Here is a 19,677-nt window from a genome sequence, read left to right on the forward strand (position 1 = left end):
AAAACTAAATTTAAAAGACACGCAAATTGAAAGGAAATTGCAGCAAATAAACATTAACAACAAACCACACAAGAGACAATGACGCCAACACATTGAAAATGGATTTTGGCTATCTTCAAGGCTAGGTATTCGGGCTCGGTCTTCACTAGGGAGGCCTCTTTATTAAAAATGGTCAAAATTATTGTAAATCAAAATCTAAGCTCCAACTCATCAAAATAATGCCACCGGTGCAAGAAGACCTCAAACCCCTGTTTCAACTCTTTTTGCACTCAAAACAGTCTCCAAATGGTCACAATAAGCCAAAAACACTCTTTGTAGCACTCAAAATAAAATGACACTGAAATATATTCAACAAATGAACCTTGTGGCTCAATGCTTGAGCGCTCAAGATATAAAGCCCCAAGCCATGGATTCGATCCACAAATTGTGCACTTTGTTTTGATATTTCGAAAGTTGGTTTTACATATATGGAAAAATTTAAAGTTTTTAACAAATGATATGGTGGTGGGGTCATGTTGTGGTCACCAACAACCCCCCTTCTTTGTTTGATATTAGCAATAACATCAAGCAAAGGGGGACCCTTAACCAAAAATCCAAAAAATATTTTGTTAAGAAATCTTTTGTATTTAACTCCCCAAGAGCTATATCGCGTCGCAAAGGTAGAGAGAAGCGTTTTCCCAAAGCGCATAAATACGCTGCGCAGGAGTGACGCGAAACCCATCGCATCGCATGCATCAAAAGCGCTCAAAAAGGGAAAACCTAAGGAACTGCGACGGCCGACATGCGACGTCGCACGTCGCAGCATCACATAAGCAGCACAAGGTGATAAAATGAAAAATCTGCGATCTGCGATCTGTGATCTTGCGATGTGCGATCCTGCAAAAATTGCGATCTGCGATCTGCGATTTGCGACAAGCGAGACTATCAATTGCTACGATGGCACTTATTTACATCGCAATCTTTGACGTTGCGATGCCAATCGCAGAAACCATTCATCGCAAACATTCCTCGGCATGATCTGTAAGCCCAAAATTGGGCGTGCACCTTGCGGGAAATTAATGATTGTACGCCTGTGTATCCAAAGATGATTGTGTTGCGTTTTTCGAAGAGTCAAGCCATAATGGGTGTCATGATTATGCATTCATTAGAACTTAATGCTTTCATGTCAATCTTTTCTTCGTGTCTCTTTTCATTTGCGTGAACTATAAGGCAGCAACTAATATAAATCTATATGCAGGAAACATCTAAGGAAAAGTGCCAGAGCTAGAAGAACAGAGAGGAGATGACTTCGCAAATGGATACCGCATGCAGTAGGACCGCGGATTCCAGAGTATCACTCAACAAATACTGATGGAAATAGATTATCCAGGACTCAGAGTTAAAGGCGCATAAAAGCAAAGCGTTTACGAAAGATCCTGAAGCCCAAATTGGGTAAAACAAAAAGAAAAACGCTTAAGGGGAAAGACGTCTCCGAAAAGCCTGGAACAAAGAACGGAAACAAGTTTCAATTCAGAAAATTGTTCAGGAAACAAAGTCCCCAACTCATTGAGTCATTCGCACGGCCGGAAACCGAAATAGCAACAGCACAATCAGTTTGAAAGAAATCTGAGTTGTACTAAGTATACACGCCGTGAAGACACTCCTCCAGAAGAAGACTTTCAAAAATATCTTCTAGTTTGTCAGAAAGAGGTGCCAGCTCTTGTTATTTCTAATTTTCAAGCTCGAACAAAAGGAAAGGACAATCAGCCGACTCTTTCAGGGCGAACAACGCATCGCTTACAGCACTAAGGAGCAGATACAGAAATGGTTAGAAATTAGATTCATTTTTTAGAAATAAATTTGTTTTTAGTAAAAGGGCGGTCATTTGACGCCGTTCCCTAAATTTGTGTAATTAAGATTAGTCGGTTAGTAGTATTTAACCCTTCTCATGGCATTTGGAGAAGGGTCCAGAAATTTGTCAAAAAACTTGTCCTTAGAACATGCACTTTTGCACCCTCGGAGGGGGTTTTTGATGAATGGACGGATCGAGATTTATTTATGTTTGAATTTTAATGTCTGCTACTGATGTTGCACTTCTGTACTCTTAGTAGATGTTAGAAGTAAGTAGAGATAAATCGTTATTGCTTGAAGTTTGTGAGTGAAAATCAGTCATAAATGGTACTTTTATCTCTTGATCAATTTCTGCTCATATTCTTAGAGTGATATACAGCTGATTTATTTATATGTTAATGTATGAATGTCTGGATTACCATTTGGCACTTTTGTACGGTGGAATCATTTGTTTGTGCTTGACATATGAATAACTGATTATGCGATATGCTGTTCACAACTGTTTTTCCTAACTTCTTATGCAGAATGGTTCATCTTAATTGATTTATATTCTTATGATAGCTGAATGATTTTTATTACCAGCTGTTGTATGAAATCTTTTTAGATCGCATAATGAAAGAATTTTACCCCGGGTTAGTATAGATTAGATGTGTTGTTTTTGCTAGATTACAGTAGCATAGAATTAGTTTAGAGTTTAGAATTAAATTAGCTTAGAAATAATTCCAGATTTAGCATCATCATATTCTACACACACACACCCATTTAGATTGGGAAGCTGGTCCCATTATCCCCAGTCGGACCCGCCACACCAAACGGGCACGGAGCCGCCAACCAGGTTCCCGACCGGGTGGGTATCCCCCTTGTTGTTGACCCGATTTCGGGGCCCTCAACATATTTGGCGCTAGAAGGAGGGCCTGAACTATGAATGGCACCTAAAGCAATATCTAAATACCATTCTGAGAGTAATACACCCTCAACAACTCCCTCGACTTCTCCAACACGGTTAAACCCGGAATTTGAAGTCGCTCGAGTATCCACCGCTGCTACATACTCGAATACATCAGACCAATCTATCATTGAACCCCCTGAAATTCAAACTTTGATTCGTAAACTCCAGGGATTCTCTATTTTTAACCAGAAGTCTGATAAATCCAAAAGCAGCGTGACTTCGCAGTACAACCCTGCTCACCCTCTGACCAGATTGAAGAGTGAAAAATTTGGTATTCAACCAAGTGAAATCCCTCTCCCTACTAGGAAAAGAGCAAGGAAAGCACCACCAGAGTCTGACAGTAAGACTCTTTCATCCACTTCGTCCATTTCAACTCCCTCACCGCGAAGTCAACCGCCCACATCTTCATTCCAACTCACTCACCCATCTTCCACGATCCTTCCTCTTCAAACATCAAAGATCTTAATATCTTCATCTTCTCAGCATCAGGGATCATCTTCTGCACTTTCAATAACTAGCAACTCAACGATGGCCCAGTCTCCATGGAACAATCCTGGGGCGGTGTTAATGCCTCCACCCCTGAGCCCAATACCGGCCCATCCTGAGAAATGGCTACCTAAATTCAATCCAGAAGCAGGCATGCTGGCCGAAGAACATATCAATAATTTCATGCTTTCTGTTAATCTCAACGGAGTTACTAACAAAGACGCTGTTGTCCGGATTTTCCCCTATACAATGCAAGGAACAGCCGGGTCGTGGTACTTTTCGTTACCCTCCAGATCCATCACAAGTTGGGACATTTTTCAAATTCAATTCCTTACCAAGTTCGGTGATGATAGATCCACGACGACATTGATCAATGACCTATCTAATCTTAAGGCTGAGGCTAGAGAACCCATTAAAGATTTTAACTTACGGTTCAATAAGATCCTCAACAAAATCCCCGCTGCTTCACAACCCAGCGAGGAAGTAAGATGTGAATGGTACATCACTGCTTTACCTTCAAACTTGGCTATCTTCGTAGATAGGGAAAACAAGACCACCCTAGTTGACAACTTGACAGAGGCGTTAGCAGTGGAAAAACGCGTGGTAGCCCTAGAAAAGAGATCCGTTTTAGAAGAACGCAAATCTAAGAAAATCTCTTTCAAAGAAGACACCAAGAAGAAGCAAACGAAAGATCCTTTCGATTTGGAAGGATTACAAAAAGTGTTGAAGGCCATGTCCAATGAGATGATTGACATTAAGAAACAAGTAGCAGAGACTTCTTCGAAAAAGCCCTATAGAACTTTTAAAAGAAATCCTCCCATGGAGGTAAAACCACCCAGTGCTGTCTCAAACGTTGAATCTGAAGATGAAGAAGAAGAAGAGAATGCCACTGAAGGGCAGACCGACGATGAAGAAGTTGTGGAACTACAAGGAATGTGGGACTTCATCCTCCCACAAGAAGAAGATCAAGAAGCATTTCCTGTTAGCACAAGAAGCAAAAATCAACTTGATCCTCCCCAAACTACCCCTAAACAGAAGGGCACAAGCCCTGTCACAAAAGATAAGGTCGCAACAAAGAAGACAACTGCTAAAGCGACCCAGCTTAGCCCAGTTCAATCAGATCAAGCACCTCCATCAAGGACACTAATAGTGTCAGATGAAATGGAGTATAACATCATTGATGACATGAAGAAAACTAGGGCTAATATTACTCTTTATGAATTGAGCAAATTGAAACATCAACAGAAAATAATGATGAAAGAATTACATGTTGTGCCTACTACATCTTTACCTACAGCTGTAGCTTCCCACAATATGGGAAGACCCCCAACCAACGGGATCAATAAAATTGATCCAAATGACATCGCCTTGATTGGAGGAAGATCAAGATCTCATACTCCTCCTTTTCTTCTCACCTATGAAATCTTCAATAAAAATGTGCACAATTGCTTGGTCGATTCTGGTGCTTCAACGAATATTTTACCCAGGTCAATATGTGCCAAATTGAATGTTCAACCTCAAAAATCCGCAGTACGTATAGTTCAACTTGATCGATCCCAAGTCGAAGTGATTGGTGAACTTAATCAAGTGACCATAAGATTGTCGTCTAACCCAAAAGTGTGTCAGGTTATCGACATTCTAGTAGCTGATATCCCTGAATTCTATGGTTTGATTCTTAGCAGGGATTGGTCGGAGAAACTCCACGGATATTTCTCAACCGACTGGTCGCACATGTGGTTACCATACAATGGTAAACCAAATCAGATAAAGGTTGAACGAGAGTTGCACCAAAAATACATAGTGACAGAATTGGAAGGAGAAAATGAAGCCATAACTTACAATAGCAGCATTGTAGGCAATTACTCAATAGATTCTTTCCTCGACAATTTCAATGCTCATATTTCACCTTACTTAGAGAATTCAGTTTTATCCCAAGTTGAAAATTTCTCCCAAACTGATGACTCAAAATGTTTTAGTTTTTTAGATAATTCTGTAAATACATCTTTGTTTTGGAAATTATATTTTGACGGCTCTAAATCCAATGAGGGAGCAGGAGTGGGATGCGTTCTGATTAGCCCAGACAGGAACAAGACTATGCTCACATGCAGACTTGAGTTCGATTGCACGAACAATACAGCGGAGTACGAAGCCTTGGTCCAAGGCCTATACAAAGCAATCGGATTGAACGTTAAGTACCTTCAAGTCTTTGGAGATTCTGAGATCGTTGTAAAACAGGTACGTAATACCATACATTGCCTGTCAAGTCATTTAAAGCACTATCAATCTTTATTTCAAGATCTCACTGCACATTTCATAGCATTCAACATCTCGTCAATTCCAAGAATTCAAAACGCGAGCGCAGACCTGTTAGCTAATGTAGCCTCTAGACTTATTCCCTCTGAAGATTTTAGTCCTGATAGGTTTTCGATAGAATTAATCTTTAGACCATCCATCCCTGACAACATCACCAATTGGAGAGTATTCAACGACGATCCTGACATCGTAAATTTCCTTACTTTTGAAGGATCCTACTCAAATCAAATAATTGACGAAGACCATCATGATCACCAAATACAACAAAATGGCACTGACAATGCTATACCGAAATCAGTGGTCAAGTTAGAAGATTTGTATGATTTGAAAAGTCGGTTTAAAAGGTTCGCCAATGCTAAACTCTACAATTCTACTTTGAACTATGAATTAGTAAACCTAGGTACCGATCAGAAGCCAAAAAACGTTAACCTAGGCAACGGCCTAGCCCCTGAACAGAAATCAGCATATATCCATCTTCTGAGACAATACAAAAACGTTTTTGCCTGGAATTACGATGAGCTAAAAACATACAACACTTCTATCATTCAACACGTTATCCCTATGATTGACAATGAAAAACCTGTCCAGCAGAAGCTCAGGAAAATACACCCTAACTTAGAAAATCAAATAAAAACTGAGCTAAATAAGTTGTTGAGAGCCAGAATAATTTTCCCCGTCAGACATTCCAAATGGGTATCCAATATGGTGCCCGTTAGGAAGAAAAACGGAGACATTAGAATCTGTATCGATTTCCGAAATCTCAACAAAGCCTATCAGAAAGATAACTTTCCCCTCCCACCTATGGAGAAAATATTACAGGCAGTAGCAGGCTCAGAATTAATGTCTTTCCTGGATGGATTTTCAGGATACAATCAAGTACTGGTGCATCCCGATGATCAGTTAAAGACTACGTTCCGAACCAAATGGGGCACTTACGCATATCGGAAGATGCCATTTGGTCTGATCAATGCCGGAGCTACCTTTCAGAGAGCCATGGACATCGCGTTTAAAGGGTTAGTCAATAAATCAGTAGTGATTTACCTGGATGATATAACAGTGTACTCCAAAAAACGAAGCGACCATCTCAAAGATTTGAAGCAAATATTTCAAAGATGTTTAAGGTATGGGATTTCGCTTAACCCAAAGAAATCTTTCTTTGCATTAAGCGAAGGGAAATTGCTCGGATTCATAGTGTCGAAATCTGGTATTCACATAGAACCCGACAGAATCAAGGAAATTTCCGAAATATCCATACCCCATAACAAGAAATCCATGCAATCTTTCCTTGGACAGATCAATTTTGTGAAAAGGTTTGTCCCTGATTTTTCACGCATTATTTCTCCCTTACAAAATATGATAAAAAAGAATTCAAATTTCAAATGGGGTCTAGATGAGCACGAAGCATTCAACTTGATCAAACAAGCTATCATTAATGCTCCATCTTTGGCCACCCCAAATTTTTCAGAATCTTTTATCTTATACACTTTTGCCTCAGAGAAATCTTATGCCGCGATTTTGACCCAAGCAAATCAAGAAAAAGCGGAAGCTCCAATCGCATTCTTTAGCTCGAACTTACAAGGTGCTGAACTTAATTATTCAGACGTAGAGAAACAGGCGTATGCCGTTTTCAAAGCGATCAAATATTTCAGACCTTTCTTGCTTAAAGCCCACACTAAAGTCGTAGTACCGTTTCCAGCGGTAAGAAACCTTTTGGTACAGAAAGATGTGGGCGAAAAGAGAGCTAATTGGATTACCGCTTTACAAGAATATGATCTTGAGATCAAACCAGCAAACATCGTAAGAGGTCAAGGCTTCTGCAAAATGTTAGCTGGAGCATCGCAGATTTCTGAGAACTCATCTGAAGAGGTACAAACGTATGAGGTAAGCCTAAACGACGCAGAATCATCATATGCTGACATCATTTATTTTCTTAAGAACGAGTATGCTCCATCACGTCTGGATCACACTAAGAAAAGAGCTCTGAGATTAAAAGCTAAACAATACCAGCTCATAAATGATGTCCTGTTTAAAAGGAATTACGATTTTGTGCTTCTTAGGTGTCTTGAGAAAACTGAAGCCGAAAAGGTTTTGCAGGAACTCCACGATGGACCAGCAGGTGGACACTATGCTGGAGAGACTACTGCGCATAAGATCTTACGTGCAGGATATTATTGGCCCACGCTGTTCAAAGACTCTTACAATTACGTAAGGAAATGCCAAATCTGCCAGACTGCTGCAGGGAAACAAAGGAAATCGTCCATGCCGCTACAACCGGTCAACATCGAGCAACCATTCAGCCAATGGGGCTTGGACATAATAGGTGAGATCGTTCCTCACTCTTCTAAGCAGCATAGGTATATCCTCACGACAACTGATTATTTTACTAAATGGGTAGAAGCAGTTCCTCTCAAGACAGTCAATTCTGAAAACATTATTGAGTTCATAGATCAATTTATCATTACTAGGTTTGGATTGCCAACGGCCTTAATGTTTGATAATGCTTCATATTTTTCTGGAAATGTTATGGCTGAGTTTGCGCTTAAAAGAGGGTTCAAACTGAAATATTCTGCCAACTACTATCCGCAAGGTAATGGATTGGCTGAATCAACAAACAAGAACCTAATCAGGATTATCAAAAGAACAGTCAACCAAAACCAAAAGAATTGGCACAAAGCGCTGGTAAATGCTTTATGGGCTGATAGAATCACAAAGAAAGCTTCAATCGGCACTTCTCCCTTTAATTTAGCTTATGGGAAAGAAGTGGTTCTTCCAACTCACCTAGTCATTCCCTCTTTGTCTTTAGTGCAATATATCGATGAAGTATCTACTTCCTCTTTACAATTAAGACAAATGGAAATAATCAAATTAGAAGAACAAAGAGAACAAGCTAGGAAAACCCATGCTCATCACCAAGCGCTAATAAAATCCTCTTTTGACTCAGCCATCATAACCAGAAAAAACTTTCAGATGGGTGATTTAGTTTTGAAATGGGATAAGGCTCATGAAGAAAAGGGAAAACATACGAAATTTCAGAAGCTGTGGCTTGGCCCTTTTCAGATTGTAGAAGTCATAGGCCCGTCTACATTTGTGTTGCAGGATTTGGCAGGGAGGAGAGATTCTTTACCTGTCAATGGACAGATTCTTAAATTATATTTTCCATAGAAGAGAATTCTTCTAATTTTTGTAGGTTAGTCTTAGTTTTTATTTTGTTTTGTTTTTCTCCTTTATGAATAAAACCGGTTGTAAATGATCATTTAGAAGGATTCATGAAAGAGCACGCCAATTCTCTATCAGATTTTGATTTCACTTGTACAAATAGCAAAATTTTTGAAAAATCTGAATTTTATTATTGACAAATAGAGTTAACTTCACCCTGATTACGATACTAGTTTCAACCTCAAAAAACTTTGACAAAAGCAACCTTTGGTAAAGAATTGTTTTGTATCAGCACAATGAAAGGTATCATCAATAATAAAATAAATATTCTCTGCGAAACTGTTGTTTTCAAAAACTCTATTATTGTCGTCCAGAGCTTTCTTAAGGAAAAACAATGACTTCCTCCCTGCTAAAAGGAGATCGCAGCATTCAGAGAAACAATCCAAAGCAAACACTATATCTCAAAGAATAAGAGGTCTCATCACGAGCCGGCTTATCATGATCACAGATATTATAACTTGCTGACTTTGCCAATACTGTCTATCAAAACAGGGCAACGACTTAAGATTGTTGCAATCAAAAGACAAGAGGTCTCATCACGAGCCGGCTTGTTCAGCAAAAGTGTAAATCAAGTGAATGACTGTGTCATAATTTGGCCACCAAACCAAGACATTGTTCTTTAGAGAATAAAAAAGGAAAAAGTGTCAAAAAGGAATTTTTTTCTCTGGAATGTTGCAAGTAACCTCAAGCAGGAAAAAGGATCATTGCTGGATAACATGGTAACCCTGTCGAGGCTATGGACGCTCGCGGGCAGCAAAGGCTCTACCTACGACAAATGAGTATGCTTTTAAGCCAGTACGCAGAGAAGACCTTATTTTATCTTTAATAAAGACAGAGTAATGTCTGGTGTGAACGCAAGAAAAAGCCTGAGGAAGCAAACAATTGGAATATAAAAGTGGTTGAGACAAAGTATCGTTGACAGGGTGAGGGGTAATCTACTCTATCTTTCCATAACAAAATTTAGACATGTGAAAATTTTGTTGTTTCGGAGGTGAATGGTCAATAGAAAAGCAGAGATAACTGGTTCTTCACAGTGAATCGCCATTGTTGTGGTCACCAACAACCCCCCTTCTTTGTTTGATATTAGCAATAACATCAAGCAAAGGGGGACCCTTAACCAAAAATCCAAAAAATATTTTGTTAAGAAATCTTTTGTATTTAACTCCCTAAGAGCTATATCGCGTCGCAAAGGTAGAGAGAAGCGTTTTCCCAAAGCGCATAAATACGCTGCGCAGGAGCGACGCGAAACCCATCGCATCGCATGCATCAAAAGCGCTCAAAAAGGGAAAACCTAAGGAACCGCGACGGCCGACATGCGACGTCGCACGTCGCAGCATCACATAAGCAGCACAAGGTGATAAAATGAAAAATCTGCGATCTTGCGATGTGCGATCCTACAAAAATTGTGATCTGCGATCTGCGATTTGCGACAAGCGAGACTATCAATTGCTGCGATGGCACTTATTTACATCGCAATCTTCGACGCTGCGATGCCAATCGCAGAAACCATTCATCGCAAACATTCCTCGGCATGATCTGTAAGCCCAAAATTGGGCGCGCACCTTACGGGAAATTAATGATTGTACGCCTGTGTATCCAAAGATGATTGTGTTGCGTTTTTCAAAGAGTCAAGCCATAATGGGTGTCATGATTATGCATTCATTAGAACTTAATGCTTTCATGTCAATCTTTTCTTCGTGTCTCTTTTCATTTGCGTGAACTATAAGGCAACAACTAATATAAATCTATATGCAGGAAACATCTAAGGAAAAGTGCCAGAGCTAGAAGAACATAGAGGAGATGACTTCGCAAATGGATACCGCATGCAGCAGGACCGCGAATTCCAGAGTATCACTCAACAAATACTGATGGAAATAGACTATCCAAGACTCAGAGTCAAAGGCGCACAAAAGCAAAGCGTTTACGAAAGATCCTTAAGTCCAAATTGGGTAAACAAAAAGAAAAACGCTTAAGGGGAAAGACGTCTCCGAAAAGCCTGGAACAAAGAACGGAAACAAGTTTCAATTCAGAAAATTGTTCAGGCAACAAAGTCCCCAACTCATTGAGTCATTCGCACGGCCGGAAACCGAAATAGCAACAGCACAATCAGTTTGAAAGAAATCTGAGTTGTACTAAGTATACACGCCGTGAAGACACTCCTCCAGAAGAAGACTTTCAAAAATATCTTCTAGTTTGTCAGAAAGAGGTGCCAGCTCTTGTTATTTCTAATTTTCAAGCTCGAACAAAAGGAAAGGACAATCAGCCGACTCTCTCAGGGCGAACAGCGCATCGCTTACAGCACTAAGGAGCAGATACAGAAATGGTTAGAAATTAGATTCAATTTTTAGAAATAAATTTGTTTTTAGTAAAAGGGCGGTCATTTGACGCCGTTCCCTAAATTTGTGTAATTAAGATTAGTCGGTTAGTAGTATTTAACCCTTCTCATGGCATTTGGAGAAGGGTCCGGAAATTTGTCAAAAAACTTGTCCTTAGAACATGCACTTTTGCACCCTCGGAGGGGGTTTTTGATGAATGGACGGATCGAGATTTATTTATGTTTGCATTTTAATGTTTGCTACTGATGTTGCACTTCTGTACTCTTAGTAGATGTTAGAAGTAAGTAGAGATAAATCGTTATTGCTTGAAGTTTGTGAGTGAAAATCAGTCATAAATGGTACTTTTATCTCTTGATCAATTTCTGCTCATATTCTTAGAGCGATATACAACTGATTTATTTATATGTTAATGTATGAATGTCTGGATTACCATTTGGCACTTTTGTACGGTGGAATCATTTGTTTGTGCTTGACATATGAATAACTGATTATGCGATATGCTGTTCACAACTGTTTTGCCTAAATCCTTATGCAGAATGGTTCATCTTAATTGATTTATATTCTTATGATAGCTGAATGATCTTTATTACCAGCTGTTGTATGAAATCTTTTTAGATCGCATAATGAAAGAATTTTACCCCGGGTTAGTATAGATTAGATGTGTTGTTTTTGCTAGATTACAGTAGCATAGAATTAGTTTAGAGTTTAGAATTAAATTAGCTTAGAAATAATTCAAGATTTAGCATCATCATATTCTACACACACACACCCATTTAGATTGGGAAGCTGGTCCCATTATCCCCAGTCGGACCCGCCACACCAAACGGGCACGGAGCCGCCAACCAGGTTCCCGACCGGGTAGGTATCCCCCTTGTTGTTGACCCGATTTCGGGGCCCTCAACAGGTCAACAAACCTGCCACGCCACCATACCACATACAACATACAACATTAATGTTTTATGGCCCAAGGCCTATCAAATGCATTGTGGTTAGAATAGATAGCAGAGGGCGAGTATGATATGGTGAGGCCGCCAATCTTGGCGGGCTCTACCATTTTTTTTGTTTAATAATAAACATTATACCATCTGAATATATGCAGCACCATATTACTTATGAAGAGGCAATTGTATGGTATGAAGGTGAGGCATGTGGTTTGTCGGCGGTAGGTTAGGGGATTGAACCCCATCTAGTCCGCTTGTCCACTTAACAAATTTTTGAGAAGTCCTACAAGGCCATGTGGCGACCTCCGATAGGGCCACGCGTTGCCTTGTGGTTGGTCCATATGCCACTATCACGATTACACTTGTCATTCTCTAGACATACCACTTGTCAACCAGAACCATGAGCCTAGAACCTTGACCATCGGAACCATGAGTTTAATGTTGACATGTGGAACCTTGAGTGTTGACTTTGACTTTGAATGGTTTACCTTTGACTTTTTGCCCTACTTGGACCTAAAATTTGACTAGCTATAACTTCATCAAATGATATCCTTTTTCACCCGTTCAAGTTGTGTTGGATTCAAAACGACAAAATCTATGCAATGGAGCTAGTTTAAAAAGCATTTGATAACTTTGATTTTTGAGCATTTTTCGAAACTTTGAGCATCTTTTGGATACTCTGGATCACTCCTTGATCATTTCGGATCATATGTAGTACTCAAATATTTATCTTTGAAACCATTTACCTGGAAAACCAATAAACTTTGGAGGTGCATTTTTCTCTTATTATTATTCTTTATGTTAATTTTATCATTTAGAATACAATATATAGACATTTTGTAGCATCTTAAACCCAAATCAAGATTAATACAACATTTCTATTTTTAAACTTGACTCTTCACTAATACAACAGACTTTGTATCACCTACGTCTAGATCTAGACTTTATACTATTGAACATCAAACCAAGGGTACATATGCCTAAATAGGTTTTACAACCATATGCCTATTTATATGTGATAAAATTCAACTCCATAAAATAAAAGTATAGTTGCATCCTTGAGAAAGTACTTGTCTTATCATTTTATGTTGAAGCAAATGATACAAGCCTAGCATCTACCAGTTCCTTTACCAACATATATCCCTTCTCTAACTATAGTGAGCCAAAGCACTCATGCACCCAATTTTTTTTCCTCAGTGTGGTTCCACTTATACTCCACATTGATCCATTATATCCCAAAGCACATGATGTAAGAAGCATCTACCAACTTTTGGACGAGCATCCATCCTTCTTCTTCACTCAAAACACTCATTCATTGAACACTTCTTCCTCAATATAAATGTTATAACTATTCATCGTTCTCTTACAACACAAGAATCACCAGCAGAGAGATTTCACTAAAACTAGATTTGTCATAGACAAAAGATAAACTTACTTTATAGTAAATGAGTCAAAACCTTAATAGCAAAAGTATCCCCACTTAAGCAAGTAATATGTGTTTTTACCAAATGTATGTTTTAAACCTTAATAAAACCAATGCACACATATTATTTACGAAAAATAAAAAGGAAAACAATAACATGCATGCCCAATGTTTAGAGATTTACTCAAAAATCATTAACCTAGTATATGTTAACTTCAACATTCCAATATAATATATAAGCATTGGTTTTGAGCTTAGTTTAATTCTCACATAAATAGCTCTCATCCTCAAACCCTCCCCAATAAAATTTGAATCTATCTAAATCCTCACACAAATCACCTCATAAATTTGTTAAAAACCAACGTATCAATTGATCTACACCTCATAAATTTTTAGGCCGATAGGCCTTCCTTTGAAAGAGACTTTCGTCGTCTCTTTGTTCCTCATGCTGACACCTGGCGGAATGGGCAATTTGCTTCGTATTTGTTCAGGGTTGATTATCACGCTGACACCTGACACCTGGCGGAGTGGTTTAGGTCTGTTCTCTGAGGTTCGTTGCCGCAGCTCCTCTTTTCTTCCTCTCTTGATTTTCTTGTTTGCCGACATCGAAATTTCTTTTTATTCTTCAGCAGAGCGCCTTCCTGTTGATTAATCTCTTCGCACCTTCCGCCAATGCAGAGGCTCCCGCTCCTGCTCCCTCGTCCGACGGTAAGATCTCGGCCTTTTATTCTTTCTTTTTTTCTGCTTTTTCCGACATTAAAGTTCTGTTCGGTTCGGTTCATTAGGGGATTCGTCACGGGATTTATAACAGGATTGAAGGAATGTATCTTGATGTTGCAGGCACCGCCATCGACCAAGGGATAGCATAAGTGCTCATGTTCCTGGCGCTGGCTTTGACCTACCTCATCCATCCCCTGGACGCCTTCCCTTACAATCTTTTCTGAGCTGCTGGAGATCCGTTATCCGTTTCTTGACAGAGACTATCAGTTTCTTGACAGAGACGAAAGAAAGGGCCTGGATTTGTATAATAGATGGAATTTGAGCATCGGATTTACGTTAGATGACGATGTCGTGCCTGGCAGATCCGAAGGGTTTATTTTTGGCTGCTATTTGATATCAGAGTTATGTTTTTGCAGGGTTGGGGTGTAGCCGTTTTAACAGGGGTCCCTCGTTCAGACGCAGTCTTTAAAACGAATCCTGTAAACTTTCTGAGTGAGAAAACGTTGAAAGGAACCTTCTTTGGAAATTATAAGCCTCGTACTGATTTGCCAGGCCTTGTAGAGATGTATTTGAATGGGGTACCTGCTGTTACTTTGGTTTGGTATTTGGATTGGAATAGCAATGAAGAAGCGGTACCAGGAGAGTCCTCCTCGGCATCACGCGAATGAGAGTGATGGTGGTTCCAACTCCAAGAAGAGGCAGAAGCAGCAGCAGCAGCCCTCCAATGGAAGAATTAGGCTCCCACCAACCAATTCAAAGCAGGCATCTTTTGAAGATTCATCTCTCAAATCAGCAACCCCAAGGGCGGTTAGTAGATTCAACTGCTCTCGTATTGTGTTTTTTTGGTCTCTCAGCTTTGTTATTCATTGAATACAGCATTAAACCGTTTTCTTGTATTTTGCAGAAGTCCAGCAATCACAGTAAGCACAGGGCTGCCAAAATAGCCAAGGTGTGCTTTGCCTTACTTTAACTACATTTGATTTTTGATTGTTCTTATCAAACATTTGCTTATTGTATTGGGGCATTCGTGGATGATAGGGGAAAGGATTGAAATTTTAACTTTCATCCATTTACACAATAAAAATCATGTATTTGCATTGAAAGTGACTGCTAATGAACTTGATTGGAAGGACTAAAACTGGATGTCGGGGTGTAGACAACCAATCTACATTTTGTGCACAAAGATAATTTAATTTCTTCTTCCTTCTTGACAAAGAAACCCAGCAAATAGGCTTGTGCAGTGAACTGTTATAATCCCCACCCAACGGTTCATACTGGTCAAGGGAATCAAGTCTAGCAAATGATAAGTCCTAATGAGGTAATCAATGTTTTGGATTAATACTCCTTTAGCAACATAAAAAATTCCAGATTTTGAAGACTGATCAGTTACCAAAATTAGAGGAGATGCCCAAAATATTTCCTTATTTAATTATGAGCTGTTAAACTCATAGAAGCATAACAGTTGAGACAAAAGCAACACAGGATTAAGTTGAATATTGGTGGGACTGGAGGTTACACACGTGATACTCTGCGTAACACATAGAACTTGCTTTTGTTTGTACAAATGTTGACAATTTTATGGATCCTCCAGTAGAGAGGCATGAGTGATGTCGATATTCCTTTGCATCATAGGTGGATACTCAACAACTGGGAACCTGCCTTTTTACCTGCTTGGGGGATCTCAAGCTTACCATGATTTGTTCTACTACTAAAAGATGGTATGCCTGTCGCTCATGATCATGCTTGTATGCTAAGGTTTGATTAATGCATGCAGATATCCCCATCAAAGCAGGAAGTGGAAGTTGCAGAAACTTTATATGATCTTGCAAGGATGTTTGTAAATCAAGCAAGACCTAATGAGCCAATTCGTGAAGTTAAGGTGGATCCAAAGCTAGATTGGCAGCCTGAGGTGAAACCTGAACCAGCAAGTGCTACTTCATTATTTCCTGCATCTGATGCAACATCAGCTCAATCTATACAGCACGCTCCATCATCTGGTCTTGGACCATCTGTTGCTGCTGCCAGCTCCCCATCATCAACTCAGACTCCTGTTCACTCAGGAGGTATGATTTTGATGCTTATTCCTGTAGATACTGAATCCACATTGTGAAGACAATTCTTTCTTAATCTACAATTAATTGAATTAGGTTATAATCCCAGCTTAATTCCCATGCTCTGTGGTCCCAACACTGCAAGTGCGGACTTGATACATTCAAAGCTATGTTTTAGCTGTGTTATTTTACTTCCAAAATCTTCTTTCATTTCACTTAACTACTTTCATTTCACTTAACTATATTGGCAGCACCCAAAAAGAAACGGCCACATGGCTCAAAGGTGAAGGTTGGGGGAAAACCAGTGGCATCAACTGCTACTAGCCCATGCATATCGGCCACTTCATTGGGAGTTGCTACAGAGTTTGTTGATGCCAAACAAGTTCAGCAACAGACACAGTCTACCAGAATACCTTCAGCAGGATCAATAGTAGTCCCAGAGATATCATTGGCAACTAGATCCTCTACCTCAACTGCTGTGCCAGTATCATCTTTGCCAACTAAACAATTGCAAACGGTGGACAATAACTCTGCAACGAGTGATAAAAAATCATATAGAATTGAAGTCAGTGGCCATGCACTGGTGGACAACACAAGTACCAAAGAATCTGTAGCTGTTGCTGACAAGAGCGAGGATGTTGTTGGGAGCTCTGTTGCCAGAGAAGACATGACTAAAGTTGAAAATGAGGAAAGGTAAGTTTAATTTCTGGCCTTTGTAATTCTGAATATGTTGGTCTAGCATAAATGCCACTGATGTGCTATTCTAACAATGTTATCCATGTTGCTCACAGATCAATGCCATCACCCCCAGTTGAAGTTGCTTGTACTACAAAAGTTGAAATTGATTTGATGGTAAGCTTTAGGGTAGTCGCTTTTGCAACTTACGGATATATTCATGTGTGTTGGAAGTTAAATGGGCAGTCCTAAATGGGTTGCTTGTGTTTAATTTAAGAAAGGCCGGGAACAATCTTGTAGCTTCTGATCATGTATTATCTATTTTGAATTCTTTTTTGGACATATTGTACACATAATTGTGTCCAACCTGGATATTGAATTGTATTTATGTGACGATGGCTGTATTTGGCTTCTTTGCTATTAGAAATAGTTGTTTTGATCACTTTTTTCATGAGAGTTAAAAGTTGTATGGTTTATTCGTTATTTTACAGGTCCTTGCAATTTTCTTTTACAGTTCCCTGCATGCATCTGCCCTTTTTTCTTAAAAGAATGTTCAAAATTAATTTTTGTAATTCTCAAAATTTCTATGATGTGTTGTACCAATCAATTTAAGTGTCATAGTTACACTTTCATTTGAGGGAAAAACTTTTTTTTGTGATTTTTCCAAATTGTTGAAATGTTCATCTTTTTTTTCTTTTTAAAATAGAAATATTGAGAAAATAAATTAAAAATATGTATCTACATATATGTAATTTTTTATTTCTAAGAAATATAGTGAATATATATATATATATATATATATATATATATATATATATATATATATATATATATATATATATTTATATTTACTCTCACATGAAAATAGTGGCTGTAAATATCATTCCAATTAAAATTGGACAAAAAAATTTCACACGTTTTCTTCTTCACTCTAAACTTTCTATCATCGAGGGATCTGTTCTGTTTATATCAGCTTATAACTATTTCATGATAGCGGATATATTTTAGAGATTGAATTATATATTTTCAAAATTCAATCAATATAAACAAATCAAATAGTTGAATTTTGCAATATCAATAAATTGACTTTTCTTATATCTATAAAATGAGCACTTGATTTCTAAGGCGGTGGAGGCCTTTTATGAACTGGACGTGGATTCCATGAGGGCGGCGTCTCGGATGGAGAAGTTTAGTCATCTGCCAGAGGTCCATGATAATAATGACTGGAACTGCAATACTCCTGGGCATCCTCTACTATTTTGCAGATCCAGTATTGATTGCCATAGGGCAGAGTAAAGAAATCTCTGCTGCAGGAGGTATTTTTGCCAAAGGTCTTATTCCTCAGTTGTTTGCTTTTGCCCTCAATTGCCCCATGCAGAGGTTTTTGCAGGCTCAGAACATAGTGGCCCCTATTGCCTATATTGCTGTTGGGACATGTCTATTCCATACATTGATCACCTGGGTGGCAGTAGACAAGCTAGGATTTGGCCTGCTAGGGATAGCCCTAATAGTGAGTTTGACTTGGTGGGTTCTGGTCATTACTACTGCCTTGTATATATTCTATAGCCCATATTGCAGGCATACATGGACGAGCTTCACCTTGAAGGCCTTCACAGGACTCTGGTCATACTTCAAGTTAACTCTGGCATCGGCTGTTATGCTAACGTATGCCTTAATACTCTTTGGAAGATACACAAACTATCTAAATTATATCTGGGTGTTTACATAATAGCTTAGCCTGTTTTGACAAGTTTTGTTTTGTTCCACACCTGATTTTGCAGTTTGGAAATATGGTACATTGAAGTATTGGTGCTTGTATCGGGTTGGCTGCCAAATGCAGAGGTCGCTCTGGATTCCATTTCTATTTGGTATGAGACTTTCCCATTTAAAGCTAACTAATTGAAAGCCAAATACAAGCTCCATGCCTATGCATTGTCCCAACTTTGTTAGATAGCTATGCCAGTTAATATATCTCTAACGTGCCAGGTTTTGAACATATATGCAGCATGAATTATTACAACTGGGAGTTGATGGCAATGTTGGGTCTCAGTGCAGCTGCAAGGTATACATTTATGATTTATAGTAATATATTGTTTTATTGGGGCATTTTTATGGCTATTGCAGATTTTGGGAATATCTTTAAATCTGACCATCGCCAGAGGGGTCAAACAATTGACCCCTCTCCTGGAGGTAGGATTCTCCAATATTGGGCAAAACTGCAATTCACATAAATTCAACGGTTTTATATAGCATGGTATACCTTTTTTTTCCCATTTGCTGTATCTAGAAATTGGTTTTCTTTATTGTGGTATTTATATTATTTGCAGTATAAGAGTGGGTAATGAGTTGGGAGCCAAGAGACCTAAAACTGCAAGATTTTCAGTTATAGTTGTGGTGGTCACTTGCTTCATAATAAGTGTCATACTTGCCATTGGGATTCTGATACTGAAGAAAGAACTCGCCATGGCATTCACAAGCACCAGTGTGGTTATACGCGCAGTCTATGCATTGATACCTCTACTTGCAATATCTGTTCTCTTGAATGGCACCCAACCTATTCTCTCAGGTTGGAATTTTCAGTATCAACAATTTATTTGCAGCAGAAAGCTGGTAGTTGATGTTTGCTATATTTAGGTTATATTTTCGTTGACATCATAAAGGTATTGTGATTGCGGGGGTGGCAATTGGATGTGGATGGCAAGCTGTGGTGGCATATGTGTTACTTTCATGCTACGAT

At 39.0% G+C, this 19,677-nt stretch overlaps 2 protein-coding genes and 1 long non-coding RNA gene across 3 annotated transcripts in view; all 3 read left to right on the top strand.

Annotated features, from left to right (window-relative positions):
• The first annotated feature begins 14,128 nt into the window (after positions 1-14,128).
• LOC149169288 (uncharacterized) lies at positions 14,129-14,391 on the top strand. The gene is made up of 2 exons (XR_016259783.1): positions 14,129-14,202; positions 14,335-14,391. It is a non-coding gene; the product is annotated as an uncharacterized LOC149169288 (long non-coding RNA).
• Positions 14,392-14,652: 261 nt separating this feature from the next.
• On the top strand, positions 14,653-17,314 carry LOC149169289 (uncharacterized). Its single transcript, XM_089428632.1, has 5 exons — positions 14,653-15,021; positions 15,119-15,163; positions 15,989-16,277; positions 16,517-16,958; positions 17,057-17,314. The coding sequence occupies exons 1-5, from the start codon at positions 14,788-14,790 to the stop codon at positions 17,190-17,192; spliced, it is 1,146 nt and encodes a 381-aa protein (XP_089284758.1). The 5' UTR covers positions 14,653-14,787; the 3' UTR covers positions 17,193-17,314.
• Positions 17,315-17,335: 21 nt separating this feature from the next.
• The window catches only part of LOC149169290 (protein DETOXIFICATION 41-like), a 75,784-nt gene continuing 73,442 nt past the window's right edge, over positions 17,336-19,677 (top strand). The window contains exons 1-6 of the mRNA XM_089425145.1: positions 17,336-17,369; positions 18,107-18,605; positions 18,722-18,808; positions 18,946-19,002; positions 19,268-19,506; positions 19,601-19,677. Of these exons, the coding sequence (XP_089281271.1) occupies positions 17,336-17,369; positions 18,107-18,605; positions 18,722-18,808; positions 18,946-19,002; positions 19,268-19,506; positions 19,601-19,677 (993 nt within the window). The remainder of the gene's footprint in view (positions 17,370-18,106; positions 18,606-18,721; positions 18,809-18,945; positions 19,003-19,267; positions 19,507-19,600) is intronic.

Source organism: Pinus tabuliformis, chromosome 4_2 (assembly GCF_031772625.1).
Source record: "Pinus tabuliformis cultivar Carrire ecotype Pingquan chromosome 4_2, CPIR1, whole genome shotgun sequence".
Classification (NCBI taxonomy): domain Eukaryota; kingdom Viridiplantae; phylum Streptophyta; class Pinopsida; order Pinales; family Pinaceae; genus Pinus; species Pinus tabuliformis.